This window comes from Lagopus muta, chromosome 1 (genome assembly GCF_023343835.1).
Source record: "Lagopus muta isolate bLagMut1 chromosome 1, bLagMut1 primary, whole genome shotgun sequence".
NCBI lineage: Eukaryota > Metazoa > Chordata > Aves > Galliformes > Phasianidae > Lagopus > Lagopus muta.
Window position 1 is genome coordinate 657,762 of NC_064433.1, and position 25,680 is coordinate 683,441.

Here is a 25,680-nt window from a genome sequence, read left to right on the forward strand (position 1 = left end):
CAGTGTTGAAGGGGAAAAACACTTGTGAACACGAGGATCTTTGTGCTGCTGCAGAGCAGGATGAGGAGCTGGGGCTGCTGAGCGCCACAGGGTGCGTGCTCACGCACTGCCCAGATTAACAAGCAGAATAAATTCCATTTGGAGCTGCAGTAGCTATTGCCATTCACACACCTGGAGCTTTGTAGGTGAAGGTCTGTGTGCAGGACATGGTGACACACAGCAGATGGGAGCTGTGCTGGTTCCACATGGGGCAATTCTACAGAAACAGCCCCCGAAGGAACAGAAGCTCCATGCATGAACTCAGCATCTCTGCCCAGGTTCCTCAACAAATTCATCTCAGACCCAAAAACCAAGAAACAGCTTGGCTCAATTCTTTTTTAAACTATTATTTTCTACTATACATCAGTGCTTCAGTCCACCACAGTCACTGCAGAGCTGTCACAGCAGCAACACACGCACAAACTATGTACACAATATACACTGTACAGGGAGGGCTGCTGCTAAGGAGCGTGGCACAAAATGCTACGGGGGGCAGCACGGCCAAGGCTTTGCTCCTTCCAGGCTGAAGGCAGCAGGAAGAGCAGCCATATTCCCCTCTGTGCTGTCCCACAGAACCTCCACCACTTGCTGAGATTGCCCCAACACTCTGGGCTGAGGTTGAAGGAGGAGGCAGCTCGCTCCACGCGAGTGCTCAGCGCTGCCAACAGAGAGCTGCAGCAGCTCTGCACGGTGTGAGCGCTCACCTCTGCTCCTGGGGTGGGAAGGAGTGCATCAGGCTGCCCAGCCCATCCTGAAAACCGTTCTGCAGGCACACCAGGGCGCTGGATAAAGTGGCAGATGGTGGAATGCAGTGGCAGCAATCGTGAGACTGCCCGAATCAGATCCTGCACCGTGTTTTAGGTCAGCAAGCGGGCTGACCGTGTTAAGACATACCTTGCTGCCCAAGGCACAGCTCCAACTCTACATGTTACCATACTCGATTTTCCCAAGCAGAATAAATTCCAGTTGGAGACCAGCTCCTCTCTGCAGGGCTGTGCCAGCTGATGCCATTCACACAGTGCACAACTGCCCTCTCCGGAGAGCTCTGCTCCTTGCAGATGCACCAGCCCCTTTTCTTTTTCTCTCTCTCTTTCTCTTTGCCTTGAAGAAAAAACAGCGTTCCATGTCCAGCAATTCAGCCTCCCACTCCCATCACAGCTGAAGCTCTCGCTGCTATGAGTCAGGCTGCTGAATGGGCAGCAACACTTCTTTTCCACCAGTGGGGAACCAGCATCCCTCTCATCACCAGCAGGAGCCATCCTGAAAACAACTCCCCCACACAGCGCTGATCCCACTTCTTCCAGGCAGGATGACGGCACTGAAATTTTGAGAGCCCAAGCACTAGACAAAGATGGATATGTGTATATATGGGCAAAACATGTTTTGCACAGCCTATCGCATGCTGCTGAAAGCCCGGCTGCAGTTTTCTGACCTATTCGCAGCCACGCAGGAAACTGTTTTTCATTTACGGGCCCCTAAATCCAGCTCCTTGCAGCAGGACGAGGCAGAACAGCCCACGTGGTTTCCCATTTCTGCTCCAGTTCTGATCCGTGAGCTCAGAAATCAAACACGCTCCTGAGGAAGGTCCTGGCGGGGCCACGGAGGCTGGATCAGGGAAGAAGTTTCCTTTCCAAGGGTGACCGCAGCTGCTGCTCTCAGCATGGGAGGGCCCTTCTTTCTGCAACAGCTCCTCAGGGCACTCAGTGGTGGTGCAGCACTGCCTGCAGATCTTCAGGCAAGGAGTCAATGATGGTCTCAATGTAGAGGCCCACACGCCGCAGGGTCTCCTCCTTTACGGGGAGGTGCTGGCACCTGGCTCTCACCTGCAGGGAGGGAGGAAGGAGGAAATGAGGAGACCTGAAACAGCTTCGTGTCCTCTTTCTGCTTTGGCGTTGGCTCAGCAAACCTCACGCTGTCTCTGCAGCGGGGCTAAGGGAAAAGAGATGGGAAGCAGCCAGCTGGGGCTCAGGCCGACAGAACGAGACAGAACTTGGAATTCTCTCGCAGGCAACCTCTAAGGATCACCACTGTCCCGTTTGCCAGTCCTCCAAATGAGGGAGGAAGAACAAAGCTTTCTAAGCATCAGCTGCAATCTACACCCCCTGGTCGCTCCGTGCCACAGGGACACAGGAAGGAACGAGTACAGGAAGAGGGGAGGAAAACCTACCAGCTTCTCACGGAGTTTTAGCACCAGGTCTACGATCTCCACCTCTGACTTGTCCTTCATCCATGCCACGATGTTCTACAGAAAGAGAAGAACAGCTTCCTTCAGAGCCATTTCTTCTTTACAGAAACTTTTCTCAGAGACACCCCTAAGCAAAGCCTGAAATAAAAGCGAGGAGGAGGTTTCTCATCCTCTTTCATAACTCTGCTCACAGCACTTAAGCCTAAATGAGCAAGACAGAGCTCTCCCCACTTTTCTGCCCACGACAGCATCAAGCTCTTGCCTGCAAGAGAAGAATCAAGGAAAGATGCAGCAATACGCAGATGGTGCAGGGCTCCCCTCCTCCAGTCAGCACTCTGCATCTCGTGCTGCGCTCAGAACTTACATCTATTTGCCAGAGTCAGGCCTGTTAAGAAAGGAAACAGCTTTGGCATTCCCACACCACGCTCGAGGACCTGCACAGCTAACCGGTGAAGCAAGCACTGCAGCTGAAGGTGCACTGGGAGGGATGCCAGAGCTCCTGGGGTGATCCCTGCAGCAGCTCAGTTTTAGAAATTGCACCAGCCATCACTGCTAAAATTCCTACCTATTTTCAATAGGCATTTAAGGGAGCCAGCAAAAGATGACGTTTCCAGTCTGGGTCTCTGTTGGCTTGGGAAGGGCCTGATGAATGAGAAACAGTTGACAGGAGCAACCAGAGCGGGTTTGCGCTGGCTAAGCAAGTGGGGCTGCTTGGATAACAGCACTTATGGGGAACGAGGGCACCTCTGCACCCAGGCACGAGGCAGCCCTGTGCTTCCCTTGGGCACCAGGCACCATCCCCACTCTGCCAGAGAACCAAGAGGCGTCGGTGAACATCCAAGCAGCGTTCTCATCTTCCAGGTGTCGGGCCTGAGAATTCCAGCCCTGGTTTGAACACGAGCAGCTGGCACGTACCGCTTCACAGATGGCCTCCAAGTGAAGGGCTTCCAGCTTCTGGGTCATTTCCTTGTGCCTCTGACGGTACCAGCCATCAAAGTTGGGAGACCTGAAGAAACGCCTGCAGAAAGCAAGGTGACAGTGAGAAGGGGACAGGAGGGATCCCAACAAGTACAACACTGGCTCCACATTTCCCTTCCCGTGCAGCAGACGCAGGCATTGTGACTTGGTGTCAACTGCTTATGAACTAATGAGCTCTTTTCTCATCTCCTCTTCCATCAGGCATTAGCACGATGCAGCCTCAGCGGATCGTCACCAACAGAGGGACGGTCCTGCCAGTCTCACACCTTCCTCTGCATCAGCTCAAGCCTGAACCGATTCAATAAGCACTGCCCTTTGCCCTTCTTGTTTATCTATAACCCCTTTTTTGGTGGACAACCAGGATGGCCCAACCACAGGAAGAAATTCATGTTCCTCTGCAGTATCTGGCTCGATTCCCCTTCTTTCCTGACACTGAAAGCTGTCAGACACTTGCTGGCACTGACCCGAACCCCAAATAATTGCTCTCTGCATCTCTCCCACATAAGCAAGGTATCACCCAGGCGATGACAAAGGATGTGCAATTCCTGCCTCTCCAGCATGGTGCAGCAATAAACAAGTTTTCACTGGGCTACCCAGGGAAGCAGACAGGGCAGCATTACTCCTCCCTTCATCTCAGAGCATTAGAGAACTTCAGAACAAAACCAGTTCTCCTTGATGAAAGCTATGGGCACACTTTCCCACACGCTATCCTAAATCCTACCCTAAAAAAACTGTCTTTTACGTGCAAACTGCCTTGCTGGTTTGCACTACAAACAAAGCAGTGCTGAATGCTGTACCAAAGTGTACAACCACACACCTTCCTGCTCCACCTGCCAAGGGCCAGGCACTTAAAAAGGAGACATTCCCTGGAAGAGAATGAACTACACAGCTGACAGCAAAGCCAAGACCCCTTGTTCCCCATCGGTGAGAATCCAGGTGTTCTTCAGTTCTCCACCTTCAGGTTTGCAGGCCCTAAACCCAACTGGAGCTCCATATTTTGGAGATTACAAGAGAGAAAAGATTGATTTCCAGGCTGGATGTGGTTCTGGGCAGCCTGGTCTGGTGGTTGGCTAGACCAGGGTTGAAACCAGATGATCTTTGAGGTCCTTTCAACCCAGGCCGTTTTATGATCCTATGATTTGACTCTGCGTTCTGCTCTTCCTCACCAACACCAACCAACTCTTCATAGGAATGAGTTTTTCTTGTCTCTGTCCTCCAAATCCCCTTTTTGTTCTCAATTCCAATTCAGGATTTGACGTTCATTATAAACTGCACCAGCTGTTCAGGAGATCAGGTATGCAATGAATGGACTCGTACCTGTAGAGACCCAACCAGTCACCCTTAAGGACGCAGGTAAGCTGGGGGCCAGCGTGCTCCAGGGTCTTCATGAAATCATCTTGTCGGAAAGGACGAATCTGTGGGGGATTCTGTGCAACAGAAGGACCACATTACACCCCCCCAAGAGAAACCAGGGGAAATCAAGCTCTGTATCTGCAGCACAGGGGGCTGCACAAGACAGATTCAAAGCTGTAACTCAAGAGACATTAACATCTGAACCAGCCTTGCTAGCAGAATTCAAATCAGGCTCACAGTAGCCGAGCTTAGTGCAAAACAGGAAGCATCTGTCCTCGTGTTTGTTTCAGCTTTTTTTTAACCCTCTTCCTTTAACGAGGGAAGTTCACACAGTGTATCAGAACACACAATCAGCATATGGCAGAGTCATAGCCAGTGCAAAGAAAGCAGAAGGCTCTGAAGGTTGAACTTACTTTCCACGGAGTAATGGCCCTCTGCAGAGGCATCAGACTTGCAATATAGTGCTCCTATAAACAAACAAAGAAACGAACAGGAAGATGTTACGACCATCAAGGAGCCTCTTGCAGGGTCACTGAGAGTTATGGGCTTCTCCAGTGCATCGCAATCCCTGGCCTCCTGCTCTCCCCTTTTCCTTTATAGCTGCATTTTACGTGAGCCTAAGCACCCCAGCCTGCTTCCCACCAGGGGTTGGGTCACAAAACCACATGCTGCAAGAATCCTACACAGGACACAAGAAAAGGTCAGGTGGGAAGAACCGTGGCTTGGGTTGGAAGGGACCTCAAGCATCAGCTAGTTCCACCTTTCCTACCATGGTGGCAGGAAGCCCTAAAATCTCAGGGGGTGATCTGTTGCTTCATTTACTACACCTTATGATGATGTAGAAGAGAAAGTGAAGAAGCCAGACACGTGCAACCGGATGGTCACCAATAAAGGACTACAGGCTCCCTAAGGAAACCAGCTCAGGAAGCCCCGAAAGCAAGCACTGGTTACAGCAGTCTGCCTCAGGGGAACAGTCACCACGTGGACAAGCTCCTGAGCTGCTCAGCAGGGACCTCTTCACACAGGCATAGCTTTGACTCTAGCACTAAGAGGAAGGTTTTGGGCTCACGTCTCTTCATCACTATTTATCTGCTTTGACTGCCTGGGGAAAAGAGCAAAGATTTGGCATTAGAATCAAATCACGGGGGGGGGGGGGGGGAGGTAACTATTTCTGCACTGCAGCAACAAGCATTTTGCCTTCACACGCGACGTGCCACATATTCAACCTGCAGACTTTCATGCTAACTACTGAAATTCTCAATCAAGAGACGTTTTGCTCCATAGGAAGGAGCTAAATATCTCCCCAGTGCCACATCCTGAACCTAATACAGGCGAATCAAAGAGAGCAAGCGCCAACTTGTCACTTCAGCAAGCATCCCACTCCCTCCCTTTGCCTTCACGCCGCCCTGACGAGTCCCTGCCCAACTCACCAGGGGAATAATGAAGCTCTGGGTGAGCTCCAGGAGGTGCCTCCTCAGAAGGGCACTCTGCACTTCAGACGGGCGTTTCCGCTGGATGCCCTGCGAGCAAAGCAGGGCGTTCACAAAGATGCTATGCTCTGCTATGCAGATAGACACAGGATCTGCAAACTCTGCAGCTAGAAGCAGCCAGTCCTGAGCATTTTGGAAAGCGTGCTGCCCAGAAAACATATCCTGCTCCCTGGTTCAAGACAACACTCGTGTTACATAGAATCTGTTTCTGCAGACTCTTTGTTCAGGATTGTAAGGATTGTCCTCACTCAGCTTATCATCTCTGCCAGCCTTTAATCTATGGTATCAAGTGAAGAACTTGAAAGCTGGCCTGAGAAAGGCGTTCAAGTGCACTTGACTCGAATCATTAGGCACTTAAGTCAAGCTAAAGGTAAATCTGTTGCTTGTGGAGTTCTGTCTGCTAAGCCGAGCTGCCAGCAGAGTTTTCCCACCGCCTCACGCATGATGTGGAGCAGGGCTGGAGCTGCTCACCTTTAACAATCTTTTTATCAGACTTTTGTCTTTGTGAAGAAACGTTTTGTAAGAAGTGTAGATTCCTAGGTTGGAAAAGAAAGCCATGTTAGAAACAAGCTTTTGCCCACAGATCTCGAGGAGGCACCACTACGTGGCGCAGTGAAGCCTCTAGCACTGTCTCTGTGTGTGTCGGGGGGTTGATTGTAAACATCATATAAAATTCATTACAAAAATTACAGCATTGCTCATGCAGCCACACAGCAGCATCGCTGTGTGACCTCAGGGACCTTCTTATCCTGTGTTTATGGTGAGATAACTCACTGAGGCCTGACACGAGCAGCAAGTGAACTGACAAGGGCTGCATCCAGCTGAGCGAGTTCCTTTGAGTCCCACCGCATCTTAAAAGCGGACAGGATACGTAAAAGCAAGAAAATTAAAAGTCTGCTCCCCAGCACCAAAATAATTAGCCTCAATTAATGTAAATTGTCTTTTTCAATCTCAGAACAAAGATGTACAGCTCTTTATTAGCTGGGGGACGCCCTTACAGAGGGCCACGTAGCAGATGGAGCAGGAGGACACCAAGACGTCCCACTTATTGTGATACCAAAGGCGTGCGATGCTCCTGTCTGCAAAGCCACTAAAATCCCCTGCCTGGGAAGGTAGGTAGAATTAAACCACAAGAGGACATACCTGGTTTTGTGTCTAGGGTTTTTAGTTTAGTTAGCTTCTTCACCTTGACTTGCTTGGGCAGGTCACCTGGGGAGGGACAGGAGAGAAGTCACTTAGGTTCTGATCTCCTCTCACACATACAAGAGATTGCACACTTGAGAATGTGTGTGCTAAGCTTATGGATCACAAACCACATCCTCTCCTAGCACCATCCCCACATAAGCTTTCTCACGTGCCAGCTTTCAGGCTGGAAGTTTGGACTGGGAACGTGTTCAGGAGGCACTGCAATACAGCCCCACTGCGGGCTGCTCAGCCCAGAGTGCAGCAGTTTGTTGCATTTCAGAGAGTCTCTCCTTCTACTTTTCTTGCCTATGGAATTTTCTCTTCCCTACCCAGCTGCTCTCATTTTCTTCACGCTTCAGAAGAAAAAACCCAGCAAGCTTTCCTCTCAACCATTCGTCCTCACCAAGTTCACGCTCACCTTGCGCATCAGCTGCCTCAGTCCAGCCTTCCCTTCGGTTTCCCAGCTCTCACAAGAATGCAGATGTGTAAAACGATGGCTACAACTCCCTGCCAGCCCCAACAAGGCACAGCAGCACAACAGGACGCGGTTCCACCCTTACCTGACATTTTGAGCTCCCCAACCCGAAGGATGTGTGGCCAGTGCTGGAGTGTTTTGATAAAGAAAGGGTTCGTGACTCCCACAACAATGTTTGGCCTGGTAAGAAGGGAAAGAGCACAGAAGGATGTTACCCTCGGGGCTTCCTCCAGGCACACAGCTGCAAGTGGGCAGCGTGGGGCTGTCAGCTACTCACGGGGCTTGTGTCCTGGTGGTGTATTCCTTAAATTCACTGTCATGGATGGTGAAATAGGGGCGGTAGTCGCAGCAGTACCTCAGGGGAGCCAGGCAGCTGTAACAACAGACAGAAGAGTTGCCATCGAGGCTTCATGAATGAGGAATGAGTGCTTACAGATCCAAGAGCGGCGTTCGGTCCTGCCATCCAAAGGGCTCAGATGTTTGGGGTTATTTTTTGGCTAGAGTTCAAAGCTGGGGAGAGAAAGCTCCTCATGGCCGTGACCCATCAGCAATCCCAACACCAGGGACTCCCTTTCCCTCTTCTCTGCTGTTGGTGGAACACGAACAAGACTGTCTTGCTGTGCTAATTCTTCTCTTACGTGCTTTTCACAGGCAAACTCAACCTAAAGGCAACTGACCTCCCAGAAAAGCACGTCTGAAAAATTGCCAGATATTGGTGTGATCGTTGTCTGTGTCCCCAAATGAGGTGTTACCTGGTGAGAGCCAGAACCATTTCAGAAGAAACTGTAGGGGATGGTGCCATCACCACAATTGGCTCCCCCAGCAGCATCAGCTCCCATAACATCTGGACGTGAATCAGCACTGGCTGGAAACACCTGTTAATGGCAGAGAGAATGAGAAGTGGAATTTAGAGAGGCAGCTCAGAAAAGACCAGACATTATTATCACATAACCAGATGTGCCTCTGGGCATTTGAAACCTAGGACTGATTTCTTGCATCCCACAACAGAACGTTGTTTGCACAAGCCACAGCTCAACCACCTGATATGGGTGTACAGGAAATGCTTTGGGCCACGTCAAGCAATTGATTTCAGTATGGCTTTTCATCTAAGCAAAATAAAATGCTTACACAGATGTAAGCATGCATTAGGATAGCACCTACAGTGTTGAAAGCTTTGGCTCAGATGCACGGGGTGAATACTTCAGTGCTTAAGCTGAGATCGAGAAGAGAAACTCTCCTCTAACAAGAGCAGCAGTGGATGTGAGAGAAACCCTCCCTCCCTCTGATCTATAGCATGCTGTGAGCAGGAGGGACACAAAGCAGATGGAGAGGAGGGGGCTGCAGGGACAGTGGCTCTTACCTGAAGAGATCCAGTTCATGAACACTTGGGAGAACCAGTGGGGCTGGTAAGAGATTCTAAATGAAAAACAAAAAACAAACAGATCTGACTTTGCTGTTAAATGGAAACGTCCTGATTAAAATGTCATCTAAACTGATGCATCAAAAACAGCTCCTTCCACAATAAGCCCAGAACTAAAAGAAGGATATCAATGCTTGGAGATATGAGCCAGGAATAGATCTAGATTGGGCGTTCCAGGTTCAAATGAATTTCCTTTCTTAGATGAGAACTGAGAATCCCTTCTCTCCAAGGGCCTCCTCCATAACTACTCCTTTACTTTCTGGAGCTTCCCCTGGCTGAAGGCAGAGCACAGATACAGACATAGATACAGGCACAGGCAATAAGTGCTGGAAATATGGCTACCAAAAGCCCAGAACTGTGTAATAGACAGACAATAACGTCATTCAAAGGAGAGAGGAGAAATAAAATGAAAAGATGAGATGAACAGGAATCAAAATCGAAGCTGAACCAAAGCAGTAAAGGTGTTCAAGCTGCAAGCACTACAAAAACAGCACAGAAAGGCTACAGCAGAGTTCTGCAAAGAGCCACCCATGCATTCATGCCCAGGAAAGAAAGTGAACAAAAGCTGTGGAAGCAACAGCTCGTGCATAACTTGAAGCGCTGTGCAGAGTCCTGTTCTCAAAGACAGGAGAGCATGCAGTCTGCTCCACATGGGTTACTCAGACTGAACTGATCCCACACCAAAATGGTTTCAGATGGGACAAGGCTCTCAAAGAGTTGCAATTCCACCCCTCCTTTCTTATTCTTCTAGTCCTTATTCTGCCCATCAGTGACTCGTGCCATGCCACACTTCATCTTACCTCTTGATTGAACTGCTTCACTGGGCTTGATCCTGGCTTATCCACCCTGGATGGGATTCTCACCTAATTAAGAACAAATTAATCAGGGAGACGGAACGAGCACGCACACACAATGTACTTTCTTCCCTAATAACCACCCTCGTGAAAAGCTTTCTCAATTCCCAGTTCTAATTGCACCGTGGTTATGAGTAAAGAAAAGAATCTAGAGCCAACAGCAGCATTAACACCCAGGAGGAGAGGAAGCAGACGTTCCCCTTCCCAGTTTGGCCCAGTCTGCTGCTGAGCATCATTCATAGCAGCTCGTACCTGAATGACAACCCCCATCACTGGGAGGTTCAGCGTCTGTCCCGGCACCGGAGGCGGCCACTGGTCGATCTCATTGCACACTGCAGGGATGCAGACAAACAGAATGCTTTGAACAGGAGCTCAGTGCAGCTCATTCACTTGGCCCTGCGAGTTCTGCCCATTTCTTCTTGCTCCCTCCCGCTTCACGCGTCCCCACGGCGAGCTGCAAACCAGCCCTACATCAAATAACTGCTCAGCTTTAGGATCATAGAATCATAGAATCACCAAGGTTGGAAAAGGCCTAAAAGCTCATCCAGTCCAACCGTTCACCTATCACCAATAGCTCCCACTAAACCATGTCCCTCAACACAACATCCAGCCTTTCCTTGAACACCCCCAGGCTCGGTGACTCCACCACCTCCCTGTGCATCCATTCCAGTGCCTGACCACCCTTTCTGAACAGTAATACTTCCTCATGTCCAGCCTGAATCTCCCCTGCCGTAGCTTGAAGCCATTCCCCCTGCTCCTATCACTGATGACACCAGAGCAGAGGCCGACCCCCAGCTCACTACAACCTCCCTTCAGGAAGTTATAGAGAGCAATGAGGTCTCCCCTGAGCCTCCTCTTCTCCAGGCTGAACATTCCCAGCTCCTTCATCCTCTCCTCATCAGCCCTGTGTTCCAGACCCCTCACCAGCTTTGTTGCCCTCCTTTGAACACATTCCAGGGCCTTTCTTGCAGTGAGGGGCCCAAAACTGGACACAGCACTCGAACTGGACACAGTACTTTAGGACAGATGCTGGATTGATGCCTACAGCACTGCTCCCACTGCACAGCCAGCAGCACTGCACTGACGACAGAGCATCATCAAGTCGAACAGTGCAACAGAAGCCCTGAACAGAGACGTTGCATGAGCAAACGTTGCCCCTCTTGGGGAATACATTGGATGCACAAGTGACAGCCTCGCCTATTAGGATTGTCAGACACTTCCCATTCGTGCATCCTTTACAGCTGTTTATCATTTTGACAAGGCAGGCATTGGGATCAAAGTCTTTTCCCTGTCGGAATTTGTTTCAGAACGGATTAATTTGGAGCATTTCAGCTGTCTTTCAGGAACCTCCCGATAATAAGGCTGAAAGATTTCAATATGCCAACTGCTCCCCATCAATCTGATGGCTCACCTGCCTCCAGGCACGGCTCCAGTTTATCAAAGTACTCCGGAGCAATCAGCTGCAGCAACGACTGGAACAAGTTCACATACGGAAGGTGTGACACCAGCACCAGAGACTGGGGGGAAAAAAGGACATTAGGAGTCAGAGCCACCGTGCTGTGGTCACTTCTGGCACAGTATATTGCCTGTGCTGCTTCCTAGAGGGCTCTGCTTGAAAACCAACATCATGAGAAATCAGAAACGGATGATGTTGAGTAAAATCAGCCAGATCTCAACTGTGAAATGCAAAAGAGCAGCCACCACCTCTGCGAAAACGAAAAGCCTCCGGGCCAACAACAAAGCTCTGGCTCAGGCTTTGCAGGAAGAAAAGCTCCAACTGAGGGATGCTCGAGCTCTTATCCTACAGCTAAGGAAAGTGTATCAAGATCAGATGTTTGACTTGCGAAGAAATCTTGCATTCAGGCAAGCCCAAGGACTGGTTGAGACTAAACTGTCAGCCTTGAGTGAGATCATTTCAAAAGGAGCTCCAAAGCAGCACTGTGCCTGGTAGAATTCCTCCCAGCTGAGCCTTCGAGGAGTTTCCTCATAAATAAGCACAGCTGACAGCTTCTGGAAGGGAGCCGCTGCAAGTGAGATGGCACAAGTTTGTGACCTAGCAAAAAAATAAATGCACTATAGGAGAAAATAAATGGCCAAGAGGTTCAAAGCTACCAAAATAACCAGAGCAGAGAGAACAGAGCAAGAAGCAGACGGTCGAAACTGAAATGAGGCAGATAAAATAAAGGAATGCTGGGGAGGAAGAATGACAGAACCATTTGGGTTGGAAAAAGACCTGCAAGGTCAAATGCAAACATCCACCCGAGGCTGCAAGTCCTGATAGCCCACCTCAGTCTGCCCTCCTTCACCTTCAGACCATTTCCCCTCGCCCTGCTATCATCCACCCTTTCCAAGAGTTGATTCCCCTCAAATTCTGCCCCATTTCCAATCTAAACCCCCTGGTGCCACACGAGGCTGTTGCAGAATATTGACGATGCGTTTCCAGCAGTGATTTTGCGGTGGTTGTTGCTGCTTTTATTGCTGTGTTTGAAATACACGTGTATTTCACGTGGGTTTTGTTGTTGTTTGTTTTTTACAAGCATCTTTTCCAACTCAGCCCCACTGGGTTCATTCATCACGACTCTGATGATCCTCCACCTCTGATCGGTACAGAACGCGCTGTTCAGGATGCAAGGAGCGTTTCAGCAACGCTCATCCCAACACCTCATTTCTGAGCCAGGGCTTTGCCACTCAAAATCAAGTAAGCCATCCAAGCAGGACACTGAGTTTCACTGAGGAATTCACCTGCCCTCTACTTCTGAAAGCCTCTAAGAGACCAAATCCATGAGCCCACGTTATGAAGCTTCCCGCTTCAACAACTTTTAAGGCAATCCATGCACTGCTTGGCTGCAGATAAGGAATCTGACTTCTATATTGAAGCATTTCTTCGAAAGAAACTTCATGTCACTGCCTGCAGGAAGCACAGGGACAGATGGAGCCCCATTGCAGGTGCTCAAAGTCCATCTCTTGTGAGGTGAAAGATCACTCCTGAAGGAGTATTTCTATGGATCCACAGGGGAAACAGTGCATCTTCAGATCAAAGCATTTTCCCTCCCTGGGGAGAATCTGCAATCCCACTCTCTCGTGCAGTTACTGTACTGATCTGCACGAATAATTCTAAGCACACCTATACCAAAATACAGGTTTACACTCATATATATTTTTTTTCCATTGTGTTAAAGGAGTTTCTGCTGAGAGATGAGGCTTGTGAGGTAACAGCAGCATCACTGCCACCAGCAAGAAGCAGTCAGCACAGCAGCAATCCGTTCCCAGATGGCTGCCAGGGAGGAGAAAGACCAGTCAGAGCAGGGTTGGGGTTTAGCATCACAGACAGCACTAGCTGAGCACGTCCCCTCTCTGTCTGTAACACTAGAGCACAGACTGAAGGAACTATTCCAGTACCTCAGGATCTCGTGATTCACACAGCAGGTCACCGCTCATGTGATTAACACACCATGGCAACCACGTCCAGGTTTGTTTGGAATGACACTTTCCACATATTCCTCTTCTCCACGACCTTTGCTGCTTCCTGCAGAAGCGTCGCGGGCGTCACGTAGGAAGCGGTGCAGTTTGACAGCTATGGAGAGGTGCCTTTTGACAGCTACGTAGCAGAGGGGAGCAGCAAGCTATCTGGTTTCAGCACTCACCTTCTGAAAATAACCTCTCTTCATCGAGCTGTCCTTGACTTGCCTGAAGTATACGTAACCAAAGTAATGCGCCGACTCCCTCTGCAAGAGAAACAGTGCTGTTGTGGGCAGCCCAAACGCTGCCATCCACGAGCTCCCTCATTTCAAGCACTCTTTGCCATGGGGGGAGCAAGAAGGAAGGAGAGCTAACAGTGCCAAACACAAGGATTATCCCTCAGGTTGCATCTGGAGGCACCGCTGGCACCAGGATTGAAGCCTTGGTTGTCTTTCCAGTGTTGCTTTTTAACAGAACTCGCTTTGTTGGCAATCTGCCTTTACTGCTTTAGAGACAGGAGCTGTCACAGAATGGCCAGGGTTGGAAGGGACCTCAAGGATCAATGAATCTCCAACCCCCTGACGCATGCAGGGCCACCAACCTCCACACTGAATGCTAAACCAGGCTGCCCAGGGCCCCATCCAACCTGGCCTTGAACCCCTCCAAGGACGGGGCATCCACAGCCTCTCAGAGAGGGCAGCTGTTCCAGCACCTCACCACTCTCTGGGTAAAGAATTTCCCCCTGATGTCCCACCTCAATCTCTCCTCCCTCAACTTCAAACCATTTCCCCTCATCCTACACATATCAACCCTTTCCAAGAGTTGATTCCCCTCCTGTTTATAGGCTCCCTTCAGGTCCTGCAGGCTGCACTGAGGTCACCCCGCAGCCTTCTTTTCTCCATGCTGAACAAGCCCAGCTCCCTCAGCCTGTCCTCACAGGGCAGCTGCTCCAGTCCCCTGATGATCCTAGCAGCCCTCCTCTGGCTCCTCTCCAACAGCTCCCTGTCCTTTTTGTACTGTGGGCTCCACACTTGGACGCAGTGCTGCAGATGGGGCCTCACAAGAGCAGAGCAGAGGGGGCAATCACCTCCCTATCCCTGCTGGCCACCCCTCTTTCGATGGAGCCCAGGATTCCATTTGCAACTACTGTCATCCCAGTACTGCAAAGCAGTAAAGATGTACACAAATTGAAAAAAAAACAAATCTGTAAGGCAGAATTTAGGTAAAGAAATCCTCCTGCTCCTCCTGAGACCCACAGCCCATTTGCTGCTGTACACCACAAACGGATGCAGAAGCGTTGAGGCGCGAGCACAGAAAGCATCACCTCCTGTGACAGAAGAGGATGAGCTGATCCAAAGGCCTTCTGCTTCAGCAAAGGGAGCAACAGTGCTGAACGCATCCCTCCTTCTGCATGGGATGGGCAGAGAGCCTGCAGCTGGACGACACACAGCTCAGGGATTGGTATCAGTGTTGGGGATGGCTAAAGCAGCCAGCAAAGGCAAAGCACAGATGTGGGCCGTGCCAGTTTCCATGTCCTGCACAGGTCCTACACAAACAACCGCCCTCCCTCAAGCAAGCAGGTAAACATCTCACTCTCCACAGACAAGGATGTTCTTGTTTTGCCTTGCTGTAATGCACAGGCAGCCGTGCACCCCGCTGGATGTCACCTGGGTCCCACTATTTCTCCTTCCCCTCTGCCCAGACAGAGCCACTGCTTTCCTATGGGAGTGGTGAGGTGCAGGAACAGCTGCCCAGAGAGGCTGTGATGCCCCATCCATGCCTGGAGGTGTTGGAGGCCAGGTTGGATGGGGCCCTGGGCAGCCTGGGCTGCTGTGAAATGGGGAGGTTGGTGGCCCTGCATGCAGCAGGAGGGTTGGATCTTCACGATCTTTTGAGTTCCCTTCCAACCCAAACCATTCTGTGATTTAACCTGGATTCCTCCTGCTTCAGCTCCACCTCTTGGTGCAGCTGCAGCTGTCAGCATGGCCCTGCACTCATATTACTGCAGGAGAAACCCCTTCGCTGAACGCTTTCTTCTTTTCTGACTCGTCAAGGGAAAACAACCAAAGCAAATGAGTAATTCTAAACCAACCGAGGGCACGTTTGGATTTTAAAGCCAACAGCACTGCTGCAGGGCTACTCAGAGCACCGAAACACAACCGACCTGCAGTGTGAGGGGTGCTTCTCTGTTGTACTCGCCATCGTCCTCGTAGTGAGTGCTCCTCTGCCCCCCAGACTGGCGCAGGCGGAAGCTGAACTGAGTGTCCCCGAGGCCACCTGGGCAGAGAGGATCACAGATGTTCAGGGAGAAGTTTCAGCAAGGAGAAAGCAGGGAATAACCCCAATCAGAAGCACAAGACAGGAAGAACTCGTAGCTGAACACAAGGGGCGGCGTCACCGAGTCGCAGCTCAGCAAGTCACTGCTGGGAGGCTCACAGCCATCCCGTGTGGCTGCAGCCATCATTTCTCACCTTATGCCAAGAAACCTTCCAGCAGCCTTAATTCAGGAGCAAACAAATGCTGATTGAGCAGCAACCCCTTGCACAATGCAGTGAGCATGACGAACACTGCAGCTGGGAACCTCCCAGGTTCTACAGCATTGCTCACCAAGAACTGAACAACAACAAAGAAAGAAAGGGTGTGAAAGCTTGGGAGTGGATAGGATGGGTGGGAGAGCTTGAGGTCAAGCACTGACAAAGAGGTTGGTTGTGAGGAAGGAATCAAACACACCAGAGCTCTCTGAACAAAACCCAAGGCAAAGCAGACTGAGCTGCTACAGAGGGCTAAGGGGCGTAATTCCTTCCAACCACGGCACTGCAAAGATTGCTGTGTTTGTTATAAGGGCATTCCTGCTAGAAAACAATTGGCTTTCATCAAAGGAGCGCTGAGTTTTCCCTAAGCTGTGAGAAACTCATGAAAGCACATCCAAGAGCATCAGAACTGGGCAAACAGCATTCAGGAGCCAGCCTGAAAGCCAGGAGCATTCATACGAATGAACACAACCACTGCATCCCCTCTGGTTTATAAACACCAGCTTTGGGAACGCCTGCTGCAACAGCATCCCCTCCCCATCTACTCCTTTTCATTGAGCACTCAAACACAGAAATGCTGACAGTCGACAGCTGCAAAATTTGCCCTTTCTGACTCTTTTTTTAATGTATTATTCACATGGGTGAAGCGTGCAAGGTACCAGGAAGGCATCCTGCCACCCAGTGGATCCCAGATCTGTAGCCAGAGAGCAACCAGAAGGACAAAAAGGAGTTCAGATCTCGGGGCTGGGTGCTGCTTGGTGCTGGTGCTGCATCAGGCAATGACTCACTGCTTCCATCATGAACCCATTTCTCTCATAACGGCGACGGAGGGCCCGCAAGGGAGGCCAGCAGATGCCACCTACCTGAGTAGGAGTCAGGGAAGGACAAGTAGCAGATACTGGTCTTCTGCAAGGAGCCAAAAACACAGAGTGAGCAAACCTCCATCGCTGCCATGCGGTGTTTTTAACAGCAGAAGGAAGGAATGCAGTGCTTACCTCTTTCTCTGTTAATCTGAAGTCATAAGGATACACCAACTGCAAAAGAGATGAGAGTCAGTCAGTCACTGTGCTGCTCTTGCTTTGATTTTTCTGACTCTTGCTAGAAACTCATGGAACAATTCACCAGAAACACCAAGAGAGAGGAAAGGTGGCATCCTGAGCAATAAGGAAGGGAGAAGAGAAGCTGGGGAGGGTCAGAGTAAGAACAGCTGTGAAAGTGAAGCTCTGCATACACACAGATGGGAAAACAACGTGGGAAACAACGTACCCTGCTCACACTGAGTGCCAGCAAGCCTGGCGTGAGGCTCAGCATCTACCAGAGCCGAGGGTGAAACATGTATTTAACGGCTCCAAGCGCCTGGCTGGCCAGAGATGCTGCTCACAGCAACTACAAAGAATAAATGATGGGCAGGAGAAGCCGGAGGGGATGCAGAGCTCAGTTTGAGCCTCGCTGATCTGAGAGCTGCTGTCAGAAAGACGAGGTTTATCGTGCATGGGAAGAGGCAGGCCTGGCACCTCGCGCTTCGTCAGCAATCCGGTGACGGCTGAGCTGTGCAGCACCCTGCTCATCATCCAGCATCTCGGATAAAGGGACCTTCAAGACTTCTGAAGCATCCAGTTGAAGATCCACAGCACCAGGCCTGCAATCCGCCGCGACCCAATAAAAAGGAGAACTGAGGGGAAGATTCCTCAGCTCAGGGGTGAGCAAAGAGCTGCAGGCGATCAACACCCACAGCAGAAAGGCACACGAGGGGCAAGAAATATCACAGCAACAGCGGCCCTGGGCTGCACGTGGCACCTGGTGAGGAGGGAAACGGTGATACTTACAAATCCATGGAAGTATCCACGCTGCCTTTGTAGCATTTACTGCTCAGAGGGCATAGAATCATAGAATCATAGAATCACCAAGGTTGGAAAAGACCTAAAAGCTCATCCAGTCCAACCGTTCACCTATTCCCAACAGCTCCCACTAAACCACGTCCCTCAACACAACATCCAGCCTTTCCTTGAACACCCCCAGGCTCGGTGACTCCACCACCTCCCTGTGCATCCATTCCAGTGCCTGACCACCCTTTCTGAACAGTAATACTTCCTCATGTCCAGCCTGAATCTCCCCTGCCGTAGCTTGAAGCCATTCCCTCTGCTCCTATCACTGATGACACGAGAGCAGAGGCCGACCCCCAGCTCACTACAACCTCCCTTCAGGAAGTTATGGAGAGCAATGAGATCCCCCCTGAGCCTCCTCTTCTCCAGGCTGAACATTCCCAGCTCCTTCAGCCTCTCCTCATCAGCCCTGTGTTCCAGACCCCTCACCAGCTTTGTTGCCCTCCTTTGAACACGTTCCAGGGCCTCAATATCTTTCTTGCAGTGAGGGGCCCAAAACTGGACAAAGCACTCGAGGTGAGGACTCACTAGGGCTGAATACAGGGGAAATAGCATGGGTGGCTTTAAAGCAGATGAGAAGCAGAGGAGCCCTGAAGAAGTGCCAGCAGCTCTGCTCGAGGTCAGCGTGAGAGCATCTGGAGCTCTGAGAGCTCTGCTCAGCACAGCTCTATAAATAAGGTGGGCGCCCCGCCAGCACGCTGCACTTCTCTGCCGATTCCTTGGCTTCAGAGAGAGCGTCAAACCAACAATTAAAAAATTACAAACCAATTAGCTTCGCTGAGACGAGAGGGAGGAGACGATGCGGGAGCAAACTGAGCCCACACGACGCTGAGGTGGGAGCAGGAGGGCTGGAGCACGAAGGGACACCTCACAGCTGCACCGCAGGGGCAGGCAGGCTCCTCTCTGCACGCTTGCTTCTTGCATGAGGCGACCAAACGCTTCCTCGTGGCTGTGACTGATCTGAAGACTGCAGATAATCAGCTCTGCTAATTGCTGTCTCGTAACGCAGACCTGCACGGTTGATGCTGACCCTTCAGAAGTGCAGCAGCCTCGTGCTGCTCGTGATCCAAACCTGAGCTTGAGAGTCCAGGCAGACTGGAACGGGTTGGCCAGGGAGGCTGTGGATGCCCCAGCCCTGCAGGCATTCAAGGCCAGGCTGGATGTGGCTCTGGGCAGCCTGGGCTGCGGGTTGGTGACCCTGCACACAGCAGGGGGTTGGAACTGGATGATCTGAACAACTCTTGGGAAGGGGAGATGAGAGCAGGACAAGGGGAAATGGTTTGGAGTTGAAGGAGGGCAGATGACAGGGAGCTGTTGGAGAGGGGCCAGAGGAGCCCCAGAGATGAGCAGAGGGCTGCAGCACGTCCTGCAAAGCCAGGCTGAGGGAGCTGGGCTTGTTGAGCATGGAGAAGAGGAGGCTGTGGGGTGACCTCAGTGCAGCCTGCAGGACCTGAAGGGAGCCTATAAAGAGGACTTGGGAGTCAAGTCTTGGAAAGGGGAGATGAGAGCAGGACGAGGGGAAATGGTTTGGAGTTGAGGGAGGGCAGATGGAGGTTGGATGTGAGGGGGAAATTGTTTGCTATGGGAGCGGTGAGGTGGTGGAACAGCTGCCCAGAGAGGCTGTGATGCCCCGTCCATGCGTGGAGGTGTTGGAGGCCAGGTTGGATGGGGCCCTGGGCAGCCTGGGCTGCTGTGAAATGGGGAGGTTGGTGGCCCTGCATTGGTGGAGTGGCTGGATCTTCGTGATCCTTGAAGTCCCTTCCAACCCAAAACCATTCTGTGAAATTTTGTTTTTTAATTAAAAGTTGCATATTCTGTTGAAACCATTTGCGTTATCTGACCTCAGTGTTGTTGGCTGAGTATCTGGCTCAAATTATGTCACATCCTTTGTGCAACAGCTCTCCCCCTCATGGCCAACAAGCCGGGAGGTGACACACGTTGAAGTGTGGCTGTTGGCACCCGCAGTGATCACAGCAACAAAGAGACCAATCCAGACAATGACTCAGGGTGACTCTGCAGCTCACACAGTGCCTGTGTGTGGGAAAGGGATCCTCCCAAAGCTGTGCTCCCCCTCCTGTTCTGTTATCTCAAATGGACTCTTTGAAGAAAGTGCAGGAGTCAGAATTGCAAAGGATGCTCCGTTTCGTGGAATCACAGAATCCTTAGAGCTGGAAGGGAACTCTGAGAGCCATCCGTTCCAACTCCCTGCAATGCACAGGGACAGCACAGCTCCATCAGGCTGCCCAGGCCCTCATCCAGCCTGGCCTTCAAAGCCTCCAGGGATGGAGCATCAACCACATCTCTGGGCAAGCTGTGCCACTGCCTCACCACCCTCCCTGTGAAAGACTTTTTTTCCTTGGATCCAACCTAAATCTCTCCGCATTTGAAGCCATTTCCCCTTTTTCTACCAACACAGACCCTGCTCGAGGGTCTGTCCCCTCCTCTGAAGACACTCAAGAGTATCAATCCCAGCACTGATCCCTGTGGGACACCACTCATCACTGATCCCCATCCAGACGTTGAGCCACTGGCCATCACTCTCTGCACTCGACTCTGCAGCCAGATCTTCATTTCTGCATCATGTTTTCCTTCGTACACCCTCGAAATACAGGAGTCAGGACTTTCTGGTTTTCAGAGCACAAGTCATGTGGGCATAAGTCATCTCACAGGAGCTGATAAATGGGAGGAGAACAGCTTGATACACAGGCAAAGAATGACAGGACGTGGGGGAACGGCTATAAACTCTAGAAGGGGAGACTGGGGTCAGACGTGAAGGGAAATCTTTTCCCCAGAGGTGGAGCAGCCCTGGCACTGCTGCCCAGAGCTGTGGGTGCCCCATCCCCGGAGCTGCCTGAGGCTGTGGATGGGGACCTGGGCAACCTGAGCTGGAAGTGAGCACCATGGTGGGGCTGGGAGACCCCTTCCAAGCCAATCCTTCTATGATTCTAAGATACTCCTAGTCCTGAGATGTCCCCTAATTATTACCATTGTGATGCCTGCTTCGTCACACACAGATTTACACCGATGATGCAACCTCCAGTCAGCAAGGTTTCCTCTGCCTCACTTTGCAGTGTGAGGTGCTGCAAGGCACTCCCAGCACTCACAGCCTGTTGCTACAGACAGCACCTGTGAACCCGCAACACCAACACCAGGCTCTGACAAGCTCTGACCTCAGCCAATATCATCCACAGCCAACTTCCCCTGCAGGCTCAGTCAGGCCCAAGTCCCACAGGGCGGTGCCACAGAACCATTTCTCAAACCCAAAAACGTGCAGCCCAGAGGCCCTGATCACTGAACGGCCTCTTCACCGCTGCAGCCACAGTGTCCAGACCTGACCTAAACAACAGGGAAATGGGATAAGCAGAAAGATAACAACAGCACCGGATGGCTGGCAATGAATCCTCCACTATAGTGGTAGGCAGACAAGAAAATGGGTAAGAAAGTCCCTTTGTGGGCCTGCAGGCATTCAAGGCCAGGCTGGATGTGGCACTGGACAGCCTGGTTGCACATAGCAGGGGGGTTGGAACCAGATGATCACCTGCTTTGGCAGGAGGGTTGGACTTGAGGATCTCTGGAGGTCCCTTCCAACCCCTACGACTCTGTGATTCTGTGATGTTTATGGTCCTTTTCAACCCAGGCCGTCCTATGATTCTATGCAGTATTAAAACACAGCTGTGAAGTAAAGGCTAATAGTCACCCCGTTATTATTATCCTGGTATCCGTACTCTTTCCAGGCAGATGCCTGGTCTGACTCGACAGGACAGATCGCAGGTACACGCTGGACTTCAGTCTGTAGCAGGTGCCACCTTCAGGCCTCGCATCCCCACAGATGGGCCGCACTCTCCGTTCACTCCTTCAGAAGCCTCAGAGCACAGAACGGCCCCATCCTTTGGGGATCAGCAGCAGCAGCTCTCCGACACCTCCCTCCCCGCAGGGATAAAGGGAAACGGGAAACCCGCCGCAGCGCTGCCGGTTCGGCCCTCAGCATCGCTCCCCCCTCACGTTCCCCGGCCCTCAGCCGTCGAACACGGCGCGGCCCAACCCGCTTCCCGTTCAGCTCCCCGCCATCCCCCTTAGGCCCACCGTTCCCTCCTCGCACCTCCATGGCCTGGCCCAGCTCCAGATCGAAAGTGACCACGCAGACGCAATCCAACCATGCGGAGAAGCGGGACCAAGGCAGCGGAGACGCGGCTGCGGGTCGGCGGGGCCGGGGTTCGGCCCGGCATAGCGCGTCCATGGCAGCGCCCGCTCCGCCCGGCCCGGCCCGGCCCGGCCCCCAAAGCTCCGCCCAGCCGAGCCGCGCTGCGCCCCCTTGCGGTTTGGAGGACTCACGCACAGCCCGGCCCATCCGCGCCTACCATAGAGACGGCTCCGGAGGAGCAGAGCGGCCCGCGGCGGGGTGTCATGGCGGCTGTTACCATGGAAACGGGCTGCTGCCCTGCGGCCTGCCCCGCTCCTTGGGCTGGGCAGGATGGGAACTGCTGGAGAGAGATGATAGAATCATAGAATGGCCTGGCTTGCAAAGGACCACAACCATCATCCAGTTTCAACGCCTTGCTGTGTGCAGGGTCACCAACCAGCAGCCCAGGCTGCCCAGAGCCACATCCAGCCTGGCCTTGAATGCCTGCAGGGCTGGGGCACCCACAGCCTCCTTGGGCAACCTGTTCCAACCCTCTGAGTGAAAAACTTCCTCCTAATATCCAAACCACCTCTTCCCATCTCAGTTTAAAACCATTCCCCCTTGTGCTATCACTATCCACTGTCAAAAGCAGCCCTTCTCCCTCCTGTTTATAAGTTCCCTTCAAGTATTGGAAAGCCACCAGTTCTCCTCAGAGCCTCTTCTTTTCCAAGGTAAAATATCCCAGTCCTTGTCCGCCGTGCATTTATGGCTGTTGGACCTCACCTTGGTGAGGAGATAACACAGAGGGGTCACACAGAGGGTGGTGACACACTGGAACAGGCTGCTCAAGGAGGCTGTGGGTGCCCCAGCCCTGCAGGCATTCAAGGCCAGGCTGGATGTGGCTTTGGGCAGCCTGGGCTGCTGGTTGGTGGACCCTGCACACAGCAGGGGGTTGGAACTGGATGATGGTTGCGGCCCTTTGCAAGCCAGGCCATTCTATGATTCTGTGATTCTATAACAAGAGAGCTTGGATGCATGCAGGCTCTGTGCCAACCATCCATTCCTCTTTGGATGAAGGGTGCATTTTCGCTATAATTCAAGCCTTCCAGCTGTTGTTTTTCACACTTCTCAGGTGTTGTCAGTACTTTGGTTATTCGCATTACGTTTTCTTCTGCTTGGCAAACCAGGAGCAACACGTGTGAATTCAGCTCTGTGCTGCTTGGAAAGCAGTTCCTGGCTGCGTGCAGAGCTCTGTGTCATGGGGTATCTTGGAAAGGGGAGATGAGAGCAGGACGAGGGGAAATGGTTTGGAGTTGAGGGAGAGCAGATGGAGGTTGGATGTGAGGGGGAAGTTGTTTGCTATGGGAGTGGTGAGGTGGTGGAACAGCTGCCCAGAGAGGGCTGTGATGCCCCGTCCATGCGTGGAGGTGTTGGAGGCCAGGTTGGATGGGGCCCTGGGCAGCCTGGCTGCTGTGAAATGGGGAGGTTGGTGGCCCTGCATGCAGGAAGAGGGTTGGAGCTTCGTGATCCTTGAGTTCCCTTCCAACCCAGGCCATTCTGTGACTCTGTGGTATCTGAAGGAAGAGCTGCCGTTTGATCCCTGCTTTGATATCCGCTGTGCATGCGCACAAACTGAGGATGTGCCCCTGAATATTTCGGCTTTGATGTTGCCTAAACACGGAGCTTTGGCGAGAAACTTCCTCAGCTCATCTTGAAACAAAAACACGGAGGACATGAGATGCACTTCTGGCTCCGCTGCGCCCTTTGCGAAGCCACAAAGCAGCGTTTTGCCCAGCAAAACTGAGCAGCCTCTCAGCGCTGCGCCGCTCTCAGCAAAGCTGCTGTGAATTACAGGCCCCGTCATTTCTGGCCTTTTAAGCTCCCTGATGGCTGCTGGACCATATTTGGGCAATGAAGGTTGCGCAGAACTTGAGAACTCTGCAGATCTGATCCTCCCTGCAGCTCGGGCCTCGTGTTGTGCTTTGCAGGGTTGGTGTGTGGTTTGTGCACGGCTCCTAAGCAACCCGAGTAAATAGAACGTTTCGCAACCTTCACACTTTCATCTATAATTATCTTTTGCATCAGAGCTCTCAGGAGTGCCGGCCTACCAGATTTTTGCAGGATATTTTGCATTCTGCTTCTATTTGTCTGCCATTTTTTTCTTGCACTGCCAGTCAGGGTAATATTCCCCAGACAAAAGCAGAAGCGTAAACACCCCGCAGACCGGAGGAACGTGCAAGGTGCTGTCAGCCAAGAAATGTTGGTGCACGGCTCTCAGCGCTGATTGCTGTTTATGTTCTGTGTGCTTCTGAGCTCTGTTATTTGCACGGGGCCTTACAGCGTGCCCCCAGAAGGCAGCCAGATCTCATTGGCAGGGTTTGGAAAGCCTAACACCCAAAATTACCCCTAGGGGATTCGGAGGGGCTTCAAAAGACTTGAAAGGTGGGCCTGGGTGAATCTAATGAGGTTCAGCGCAGCAAAGTGTGAGGTTTTGCAATTGGGTTGGAGGAATCCCAGGCACAGACTGGGAGGAGCATCCTTGAGAGCAGCCCTGCAGAGGAGGACCTGGGGGTCCTGGTGGGTGGAAACTGAACGTGAGCCAGCAGTGTGCTCTTACAGCTCAGAAAGCAAATGGCAACCTGGGCTCCATCAGCAGAGGGGTGGCAGCAGGGACAGGAGGGGATTGTCCCTCTCTGCTCTGCCCTCTGAGGCCCCATGTGCAGCACTGCGTCCAGGTGTGGGGCCTCCAGTGCAAGAAAGACAGGGAGCTGTTGGAGAGGGGCCAGAGGAGCCGCAGAGATGAGCAGAGGGCTGCAGCACGTCCTGCAAAGCCAGGCTGAGGGAGCTGGGCTTGTTGAGCATGGAGAAGAGGAGGCTGTGGGGTGACCTCAGTGCAGCCTGCAGGACCTGAAGGGAGCCTATAAAGAGGACTTGGGAGTCAAGTCTTGGAAAGGGGAGATGAGAGCAGGACGAGGGGAAATGGTTTGGAGTTGAGGGAGGGCAGATGGAGGTTGGATGTGAGGGGGAAGTTGTTTGCTATGGGAGTGGTGAGGTGGTGGAACAGCTGCCCAGAGAGGCTGTGATGCCCCATCCATGCGTGGAGGTGTTGGAGGCCAGGTTGGATGGGGCCCTGGGCAGCCTGGGCTGCTGTGAAATGGGGAGGTTGGTGGCCCTGCATGCAGCAGGAGGGTTGGAGCTTCATGACCCTTGTGCTCCCTCCCAACCCAGGTCATTCTGTGGTTCTGTGTTATCTAAGGGAAGGGCTGCTGTTTGATCCCTGCTTTGATACCTGCTGCCCAAGTGCACAAAGTGAGGACGTGCCCGAGTATTTTGGCTTTGATGTTACCTAAACACAGAGCTTTTGCAAGAAATTTCCTCAGCTCGTCTTGAAACAAAAGCATGGAGGACTTGAAATGCACTTCTGGCTCCGTGGGTCCATTCTGTGATTCTATGACTTTTGAAATGCTCACTACTGAGCCCAGGTAAACAGCAAAGTGTTTCTTATCAGAACTGAGCCCAGGTACAACAGCAAACTGCTTCTTATTCACAGGTGTTTGAAAGCAGCCTCCTTTCTTTCTTTCCTTTAGTCTCCTTCTCTGGAGATGTTCAAGACCTGCCTGGATGCCTTCCTGTGTGACCTGCTGTAGGGAACCTGCTTTGGCAGGGGTTTGGACTCCATGAGCTCTGGAGGTCCCTTCCTACCCCTAC

The 25,680-nt window shown here is 51.9% G+C and overlaps 1 protein-coding gene across 4 annotated transcripts; it reads right to left on the minus strand.

Moving 5' to 3' along the window:
• Positions 1 to 396: 396 nt before the first annotated feature.
• DENND6B (DENN domain containing 6B) lies at positions 397 to 22,144 on the minus strand. 4 transcript variants are annotated; one of them, XM_048925660.1, is made up of 20 exons: positions 21,952 to 22,144; positions 16,965 to 17,003; positions 16,833 to 16,875; positions 15,603 to 15,715; positions 13,624 to 13,704; positions 11,391 to 11,496; positions 10,232 to 10,311; positions 9,926 to 9,988; positions 9,066 to 9,121; positions 8,458 to 8,580; positions 7,983 to 8,078; positions 7,791 to 7,885; positions 7,189 to 7,254; positions 6,517 to 6,581; positions 5,986 to 6,075; positions 4,969 to 5,022; positions 4,520 to 4,629; positions 3,140 to 3,242; positions 2,207 to 2,281; positions 397 to 1,862 (listed from the first exon to the last, which is right to left on the minus strand). In XM_048925660.1, exons 1-20 carry the CDS (start codon positions 22,087 to 22,089, stop codon positions 1,740 to 1,742), a joined length of 1,719 nt encoding a protein of 572 aa, XP_048781617.1. In that variant the 5' UTR covers positions 22,090 to 22,144; the 3' UTR covers positions 397 to 1,739. The 4 variants fall into 4 exon arrangements, with proteins under 4 accessions (XP_048781617.1, XP_048781625.1, XP_048781634.1 ...); XM_048925668.1 differs by lacking the exon at positions 21,952 to 22,144 and adding an exon at positions 17,236 to 17,386; XM_048925677.1 differs by lacking the exons at positions 397 to 1,862; positions 2,207 to 2,281 and adding exons at positions 2,490 to 2,609; positions 2,790 to 2,866.
• Positions 22,145 to 25,680: the final 3,536 nt, after the last annotated feature.